At 43.7% G+C, this 9,714-nt stretch overlaps 1 protein-coding gene across 3 annotated transcripts in view; it reads left to right on the forward strand.

The window, feature by feature from the left end:
* Window positions 1-2,973: 2,973 nt before the first annotated feature.
* Window positions 2,974-9,714, forward strand: part of MIOS (missing oocyte, meiosis regulator, homolog (Drosophila)) — a 15,232-nt gene continuing 8,491 nt past the window's right edge. The window contains exons 1-6 of one of the 3 annotated variants that reach the window (XM_015410954.1): window positions 2,974-3,049; window positions 3,355-3,449; window positions 4,058-5,426; window positions 6,204-6,302; window positions 8,410-8,667; window positions 9,527-9,696. In XM_015410954.1, the coding sequence (XP_015266440.1) occupies window positions 4,133-5,426; window positions 6,204-6,302; window positions 8,410-8,667; window positions 9,527-9,696 (1,821 nt within the window). In that variant the 5' untranslated portion in view covers window positions 2,974-3,049; window positions 3,355-3,449; window positions 4,058-4,132. Of the gene's footprint in view, window positions 3,050-3,185; window positions 3,227-3,335; window positions 3,450-4,057; window positions 5,427-6,203; window positions 6,303-8,409; window positions 8,668-9,526; window positions 9,697-9,714 lie in introns of those variants that run through there. The other 2 variants (XM_015410955.1, XM_015410956.1) reach the window with 2 other exon arrangements.

Raw genomic sequence — 9,714 nt, forward strand, 5'->3', positions numbered from 1 at the left:
AAAAAGCTAGACCCCATTTGAATGGCTGCAAAAGTCTATCACAAACACATAAAATTTCACAGCCAAAAGAGCGATAGGTCTGCTATTATATTCTAATAGAAGAGGTAATGTCTCCATGTGGTCTATGTTTTGGCACAAAGACAGAATTAAAAGATTTCTAGGCTCAGAAAAGTAATTACAGCCCAAAGTCATTTGATTCAGAGTCCATACTACCTGCACCACAGTTGCATACTCTGAGTATGGTATCTTAAGATACCTCCCTTTGAAACTTTTAGATGGTAAGGCATTAAGACATGCCAGCATAAAGACATGTCTATACCAAGGCCCAGTCAAATATTAGCAGCAATTGGGAAACTCTCCAAGTGGAAGAATGCCAGCAAACTGAGTAGAACAAACACGTTGTGTTCTACAGATTGTACTGTTATGATCATACTTAAACAGACATTTCTTAATAGTTCTCATAGCTGAATAGAGTCCAAGGAAAGACCGAGGAGCTGTACTTGTTGCTCAACAAGTTTATCCCAGTGGGAAACATAAGAATCCTCTCTCACTAAGCCAAGGTAGCCCTCTTGGGTGTTGAAGTGTATAATTTTAGCTTAAAGGGGGAAAGCCTTCAATCAAGCCCAAGCTTCAAGAGCTGATTGTCCCACCCCCTCTATGGAGTTTGGAATTCCAGAGATGGAATGTATGAATTTACAAAGAACTTAATCCAAGGACTCCCCTATTTTATCAATCCAGATACCAGCCCTATATAAACTTCACATGGCCACCTTGGTGTTACTGAGCCCCAGATGAATAAAAGAAGGATTTACTGAGCCCCAGATGAATAAAAGAAGGATTTCTCTATCAACAGGACCAAGAACAGAATCCCTTCAATTACTCAGCCCCAGAAGCTGTTTTCAAATGGCAGGGCAAACCCTGTCCTCAGGCACGATTTAATTAAGATGAAGGACATACTCTGTGACCACAGCCAGCCCCCTAGATTAGGCAACAGAGGGTTCTTCTGTATCACAATAGACCTAAACCCTAGAAATTCTTTTCTTTAGACACTAAGAATGAAATGTTTCTATAAATTGTGTCAAAACTGTCCTCTTTATTGACGGTTTGACTAAGGTGGGGGATATAAATTTACCATTTACAAAAATAAGAGATTTGAGCGCCACCTTGTGGGCCCCAGTGGTACCTCATCTGCTTCACAGTTTATGAAAGTGTTGATTTTAACATTTTAAATGCCTAAGGGGACAATATTTCTTCCATGCCTTCCAACATACACCAGTCTCATTTTTGTTGGTCTGTTTGTCAGCTGCTTAGAGAGGCAGTTACAGAAGAAAGCTGCCTGAAAGACAGAAACATTCATCCTGATTCAGCTAGAGATCCATGTATGTAACTTGCTGAATCTTCTGGATCTGTAGGCATAGAAACACTTCCAAAGGAATGTTTCTTTCGTTATTTGCCATGGATCAGTGGTGGAGCATCAGCTTGGCATGAAGGTCTCAGGTTCAATCCCCAGCATTTCCAATCGAAATGATAAGATAGCAGGTGATGGGAAAGACCTCTACCTGAGACCCCGGAAAGCCACTGCCAGTCTGAGTAGACAGCACCAGGCCTGTAGCCATGGCGGGGCATTTGGGGACGATGCCTCCAGAAAATTAGCCCTGCCCCATCACTTCCTATTCTTCTCAGTCACACATTTTCAACCCTCTAGAACCCGCATGAGCTGCTGCGAAGTCGGCTGTGGAAGCAGGAAGAAAACACAGGGACCCCACACCTCACCAACAGCTGGAGAGGTGGGGGGGGATGTCTTCTTCCTGCTTCCACAGCTAACTTTGGCTGCAGATCTTTCCCTCTCTTCCCCCCCCCTCCCGGATTTCCCAATGCCCCACCACCCAAAATTTTCTGGCTACAGCCCTGGACAGTACTAACCATTACGGCCCAATTGTCTGATTCAGTAAGAGGCAGCTTTATATGTCCATAAGTGCAGATACCATCTATCTACAATGGAGTGCTTTTAACAAGATGCACATTCCCATCCATATTCTGGATGGTGATGCACATTCAAATGAACCTCCCACTGAAAGCGTTCACACCTGGGACTCTTGATTTAGCAATTGATGCACATAGAAGCCTGCTAATACAGGTGGATTTCCCTAGCCAGAGTTGCCAGATATGAGTTAGGAAATACTACCCTGTTTCCCCGAAAATAAGACCTACCCCAAAAATAAGCCCTAGCAGGATTTCTATGCATTTGTGGTATAAGCCCTAGTGTGTCTTCTTGAAAAAAAATAAATATAAGACAGTGTCTTATTTTCGGGGAAACATGGTAGGAGATTTTGGGGATGGAGCTTGGGGAGGGACCTCAGCAGGATATAAGGCCAGAATCCACCTTCCAAAGCAGCCATTTTCTCTGGGGAACCGATCTTGGTCATATGGAGATTAACTATAATAATGAGAGACCTCCTGGTGTCCCCTGGAGGTTGGCAACGCAACTCTCCGGCTTGGGAAATTCCTGGAGGAAGATTCTACTACTACTGAGACAGAATCTCCAGCCTCACAATATATTTGTGCATTTTTAACAACTAAAAAAAAGATGTCCACCACTAACATATGCGCAGAATTACAGCCAGTGCCTCCTTGATACACACGTGAATCTAAAGGGCTAAAACTGGAACAGTGGTCTGACTCGGTAAACGCGCCTCCTCCGGAAACCACTAAACAGTTACAGTAAGAGAGCATCGGGGACCGGCCGCTGACACCCACCCTGTGCACCACCGGCTTCTCCCCAAGGCTGCAAACCTAAAAAGTGCGCGCGTCCACCAGAAGCCACACAAGGGGGCACAAATCTGTTTCCACATCATCCCTCCCCGCCGGAAGTATTGCTCTCTCGCACCGGAAGTGGTGTTGGCGGGGGTTGGTGTTTTTTTTGCTCTTCCTTCCCTGAAGGCGGAAGTAGATATTACACAGAGTGGACCCTTTTGAAAATTATTCTTGCGCCTCTTCCCCCCCCCCCGCGCTCGGTTCCGGGAATCTCCGTGTCGGAGGGGCCGTGGGGGTGAGTCTTCTCCGCGTGTCGTTTAAGCTTCGATGGTTTGCGGGATGGTGAAGGAGCAGGAGTCGTCGTTTTCCGTGGAGGGAAGGTTATAAATGTCACTCGCCTCGGAAGTCCCTGTTGGAGAATTTAGATGGCACGGTGTCCAGGGGCTGGGTGGAGAGATGCTTTTATAACCTGGTATGGAGGCTAGCTTCTATCGGCCTGGCTAAGCTAGAGAGTAAACGAAAACATGCATGGAACCAGGGGGTATTGTATTGCCAAAAAATAACTAGTGTTCTTTTTATGTTTTGTGTTGTTCACTATAGCAAGTGCCAGCATGCATACATAAGTGTTGCGTAAAGTGCTTATTGGCCTTTAAGATGAACGTGGCAGGTATCTCTGGGATTTTGGGCAGCCTTGGGTAAGTAAAGCTTTCTCTCAGTGAGGCCTCTGAATCTAGGAGAGGTGGGGCACGCAAACACAATTCTTTGACACACGACCTCTGACTTGCCTGGGTGCCCCATACAAAGTGAAGGTGGGTGCTAGTCTCTGTGCTCTGGGGACTCTGATAAATACCATACCTTGCATTTATTCTAGAACTAAGAATTATTCCAGATCTGCTGTAGTGAATAGATGGCTCATGGCTCTGTAGTCCTCTCATATCGGCAATGTGTTGTGATGTTGTATGACTCCAGTGACTGGGTATGTTCCAGCACACTTTTAGCTATCATTGGGGGGGGGGGGATCCTTAATATGCACATATGATTTTTATTTGATAAAAGATGTAAAGGCGTTTGGGAACCACAGTGACTGTGTCAGTGGTGATATTTTGTTCTTCCTATGCATAAATAATCTTTGTCAAATATCAGGAAGAAGCTACAGAAAATAGTATTTGCAAAAGTAAATTATGAAAACTTTAATTTCCTAAAGGATTTGGAGAAAGGAAAAGTCAGAATATCGAAAGAATTATAGATTCTAGTTTAGAATTGCTTTATTACTGTATGATGCTCTGTATTTTCTTTTAAACAGTGTCTAACAAATGAACGTGGTGCAAGTTTTCAAACATCCTTTTAAACTCTTTTATACCAACTAGTAAGAGCAGCCATGAGTGGCTCCAAACCTGACATTCTGTGGGCTCCACATCATGTTAATAGATTTGTTGTGTGTGACTCTGAGCTGAGCCTCTACCACATCGAATCTGCTGTAAGTTCTGAACTCAAAGCAGGATCAATGCGTTTATCAGAAGAAACTACAGCCACTCTGTTGTCCATTAATTCTGATACCCCGTATATGAAATGTGTGGCTTGGTACCCGAAGTACGATCCTGAGTGTCTTCTGGCAGTTGGACAGGCCAATGGCCGAGTTGTCCTTACTAGTCTTGGCCAAGATCACAATTCAAAGTCCAAGGAGTTGATAGGGAAAGCATTTGTTCCAAAACATGCTCGGCAGTGCAACACCTTAGCATGGAATCCACTGGATGGCTATTGGCTTGCTGCTGGTCTTGATAAACATCGGGCTGATTTCTCAGTACTAATCTGGGACATCAGTAGCAAATACACTCCAGAAATTCCAGTGGCAACTGAAAAAGTGAGGCTTGCCTCTGGAGACACTGAAACAGGGCTGGTTGTGACAAAGCCGCTTTATGAATTGGGGCAGAATGATGCTTGTCTTTCTCTTTGTTGGCTTCCACGGGACCAGAAACTTCTTTTAGCTGGAATGCACCGGAACCTGGCAATCTTTGACCTTAGGAATATAAGCCAAAAAATGTTTGTGAATACCAAGGCTGTTCAAGGAGTCAGTGTTGATCCATTTTTCCACGATCGTGTGGCTTCCTTCTATGAAGGTCAAGTTGCCATATGGGATCTTAGAAAGTTTGAAAAGCCTGTTTTGACCCTAACAGAACAACCAAAACCCTTAACAAAAGTGGCATGGTGTCCTACAAGGACTGGATTGCTAGCAACTTTGACCAGAGATAGTAATATCATCAAACTCTATGACATGCAGCACACTCCCACCCCGATAGATGAAACTGAACCTACAATCATCGAAAGAAGTGTACAGCCTTGTGAACACTATATTGCTTCTTTTGCGTGGCATCCCACAAATCAAAATCGAATGGTAGTGGTGACTCCAAACAGGACCATGTCAGACTTCACTGTGTTTGAAAGGATCTCTCTTGCGTGGAGTCCAGTTACCTCTTTAATGTGGGCATGCGGGAGGCATTTATATGAGTGCACTGAAGAAGGAAAGGCCAGTTCCCTCGAGAAAGATATTGCCACCAAAATGCGTCTAAGGGCTCTATCCAGGTATGGCCTTGATACGGAACAGATCTGGAGAAACCATATTCTAGCAGGAAATGAAGACCTGCAGCTGAAGTCACTCTGGTACACTCTGCACTATATCCTTTAAAAGCCAGTGTGGTGTCATGGTTATCATGTCAGACTAGCACCTGGAAGACCCAGGTTCAGATCCCCACTTGCTGGATGACTGTGGGCCAGTTACTCTGTTTCTCTCAGCTTCACAGGGATGTTATAAGTGTCAAAGGGAGGTGGGAGAATGATATACACTGTCCTGAGCCTCTTGGCTGCATACGAAATTATTAAAATAGTGTGCCATCTAGATGTTGCAAAATGATACATTTGTTAGGCAACATTTGTACTCTGATGGCAAGTGAAAGGATGTTCCTTTCCCTTAATTGCCTTGAAGTGTTTATTTCTGGTGTTCAGAAAAAAAAGGAAAGACTGGTGGGAGGGTTGGTAACCTAGTGCTCCAAGGGACAAGGAGGAGGCAAAGAACCAACGAGATGAAAGACTTCCATTGGTCTTGGGCAAGGAGTAGTGAGTACCCAAAGGTTCTGTCTTGCTAAAAGTGAAGGCTTCGTTCAGCGAGTGAGGTGTATGATAGCAGTGGAATGCTTCTTGTGCCAGAAGAATGCCCACAGTTAGTGGAATGGAACCCTTGGATCTGACTCCATGTTCTTATTACTCAACCAGCACAATTTTCACCAGCAGATCTTATAACAGATATTAACCAGAAGTTCATTGTGAACATGCTCTTTTATCTCCAGCAGAAATATCTCCAAGTACATACAGTATCATTCACAGCAGCACAATGCCTCCCCCTCCTCCCCTTAAATGCTATTAATGTTTAGTAGGTTTCCTATATCTGACAATACTTATGAAGCAGTATACAGAGGATATGGATCAGAAATTCACAGGAAACAAGGGTTCCTTAGTGTATGCTGGCATCAAATCCATTGTGAAGGCATCTATGGGTAAGTAAACTCTGACTGATCATTTAGTAATAATTTCTCAAGCTGTGGCTCAGTGGCAGAACATTGGCTTTATATGCCAAAGGTCTCAGGTTCAATCCCTGGCATTTTCATTTAAAGGGATCAGGTAGCAGTTGATATGAAAGACCTCTACCTGAGACTGTGATCAGAACTTTTTAAAAATGAGTGGAGGAGATTTCCTGGCCAGCCTAAGAGAATTATTATAAGACTAGAAATAATGCCCGTTGCGGAAATAAATACAACGGGATCTAGAAAGAGGCTCTGGGAGAGTGCTCTGGCTTTGGGCAAACAGTGTCAGTTTCCTGTGGTGACCTCAGCAGGGTTTAATGACAGAGTCCACTGTTTTCTTCTGAGGGACTGATCACTGCTACCTGAAGAGCATTTGTATGTTTGAGTTATCTGTAGCCCTCACCTGGAGAGTGGTAACCATTGTTACCCATTCTCCTCTCCCCTATGAGGTATGTTATGCAACTGAAAATTCCAACTGCCTTGCGGGGGGGGGGGGAGTTTGAGGTGTGGAATGGAGTGAAGTCCAATCAGCTTCCATATGCAAAAGACCAGGTTGTCGCAGCAGTTGTGGTGTGGGCGGGACCCGGGCTTTGCCTTCTGATTGGTGGCGATATATGCTGAGGAGCAGTGCCATCAGCCATACACTAAGGGAGTGCATTTTAGAATTAGAACTTTGGCACCCACTATTCAATTATATATAAGGAGAGATGGAAAAATAAGTCACCTCTGTTATTGGTTTTAATGTGTTCCCCCCTCCAGAGAATGAGCTTCTTCTTTTTTAAAAAACAAACAAACAAACATCATGTGGCCACAAGAAATGCCACAACAGTTTTTAGTAGCTGGAAATCCACTTTGTGAATAGCAAACATGTTTCCATGTCGTGTTTAAAAGGAGTTTAAAAGGATATTGTGTCCTATGGTCTGGACTCCCAGCAGCTTGTATCAGGGGAAGGCTCCTCCTGCCATAGGAGGGTGCCTCCACTGATGGAATAGATCTATGAGGTCCAGATGACATGAAGCTGGGTGGGATTGCTATTTCTGAAGAAGACAGAGTCAGGATTCAAAATGATCTAGATAGGCTAGAACAGTGGGCTGAGACAAATAAAATGAATTTCAATAGAGAGAAGTGCAAAGTCCTCCAATTAGGTACAGAAAAATCAAAGGCACGTATATAGAATGGGAGGGACTTGCCTTGACAGCAGCACATGTGAAAGGGATCTGGGTGTTCTGGTTGATCACAAGCTAAACATGAGCCTGCAGTGCAATGTGGCTGTGAAGAAAGCTAATGCAATCTTAGGATGCATTAACAGAAGCATTGTGTCCAGATCACGAGAGGTGGTAGTTCCGCTCTATTCTGCTATGGTCAGGCCTCACCTGGAGTACTGCGTCCAGTTTTGGGCACCACATTTTAGGAAGGATGTTGACAAGCTTGAGCGTGTCCAGAAGAGGGCAACCAGGATGGTGAGAGGGTTTGAATCCAAGTCTTATGAGGAAAGGCTGAAAGAGTTGGGTATGTTTAGCCTGGGAAAGAGAAGACTTAGAGGGGACATGATTGCAGTCTTCAAGTATTTGAAGGGCTGTCATGCAGAAGATGGAGCAGATCTATTCTCTCTTGCTCCGGATTGCAAGACTAGATCTAATGGGTGGAAATTACAAGGGAGTCGTTACCGGCTAAATATCAGGAAAAACTTCCTAACTGTAAGAGTGGTTGAGCAGTGGCAGTAAGAGTCTGCCTCGGGTGGTGGTGGATGCTCCTTCACTGGACATTTTCAAGCAGAGGCTGGACGACCATCTTTCGGGTATGCTGTAGGGCTGTCTTTCAGCTATGCTCCTGCAGAGTGCAGGGGGTTGGACTAGATGACCTGCAAGGTCCCTTCCAACTCTAACATTCTATGATATTAATGTTATGGCCATTTTTTGCTATAGAATTTGTTTACTAATAGCACAAAAAAGCAAGAGGCAATTTGTGAATACAGTGAAGAAGAGTGTGCAATATGTGTATTTTACAATATTTTAGCTCTCTGTGTTTTTGTATGTTAAAAGTTTGCATTGTTCTGTGTGTGCAAACAATTCTTCTTTAGGAACAACAGAGAACCTCAGGCATAACCGGAGTGGGTCGGACAGGCAGGCAGATATTATTCAGTATCTAAGTGAGGAGAGATCATTGGCTTTGCAGCTTTGTGGCTGGATCAAGAAGGGCACAGATGTTGATGTGGAGCCTTTCCTAAACTCTTTGGAGCAAGAAGGAGATTGGGAGCGAGCTGCTGCCGTGGCACTGTTCAACTTGGACATACGGCGAGCAATACAGATACTGAACAAAGGAGCTTCTTCGGGGAAAGGTGCCTTGTTCTGATTGGGTATTACCTGTTTGTTAGTTTTTGTGAGTGTGCGTGTGGGGGGGGGCACGTGCCTATGTCAGGCATCGACAGCACAGAAATTTAGGGACCAGGCTAGTTTTTTCAGCCTGTCAAGGCTTTGTGTTCTAATAACTGTATTTTCTAATAATTATTAATCAAATCTTAACCTCTTCACAGTTTCTTGTAATTCAACCGACGACAAAAGTGTTTTCTATAAATAAATATAGGGGTAAATCTGGTTGTCATCACAACAGAAAGCTAACCTCCTAACAGAATATCCCCAATTTCTCATAATTCCATTATTGCTTTAAAAAGCCCAATTTAATTGTATATTGGAACCAATATAGAATGCAGCTAATTAAGAAATGAATGAATCGATTGCCATTGGATTTATGTATAAAAAATCAGTGATAAGAACTCCTTGCACATTTCTGTTATTCCACAAAACATTCTGATATGAAATGATAAATAGGTTTCCCACCAATGGAGTCTAAGTGGGTGTGCTTGTGTGAAGTACATCCGGCTCCAGGAAAGTGAAAAAAAAGCCAGGGCTGGCTGTTTGCTTTGGGGAAGAGATAATAAGAAGCAAATGGGCTTAAGGAAGCCCATTAGTTGGTGTCATGTTGGGGATCCCTGATATATATACGTCCTGGTCCTCAAAGTGGCTCTGTTTTACCTTGCAGAGTAAGATTTGCTTCAGGGTAAGTGCGAATTGTTTTTGAGTAGTTAATGAGTAATGTATTTGGGGAAAATACAGGACTTTATTTTATTCAATACAAAGTGGGATTTGTTGGTTTAAAATATTGACTTACCATGGTCGTCTTTGTTTCGGCTTGTGCAGGTGATCTAAATCTCAATGTTGTGGCCATGGCATTATCAGGCTACACAGACGAAAAGAACTCATTGTGGAGAGAGATGTGCAGTACTCTGCGGTTGCAGCTAAACCACCCTTACCTGTGTGCCATGTTTGCATTTCTGACAAGTGAATCGGGTTCCTATGATGGGGTTTTGGTAAGTCCTACCACAAAA

This window comes from Gekko japonicus, unplaced genomic scaffold, assembly GCF_001447785.1.
Source record: "Gekko japonicus isolate JY-2015 unplaced genomic scaffold, Gekko_japonicus_V1.1 scaffold231, whole genome shotgun sequence".
NCBI lineage: Eukaryota > Metazoa > Chordata > Lepidosauria > Squamata > Gekkonidae > Gekko > Gekko japonicus.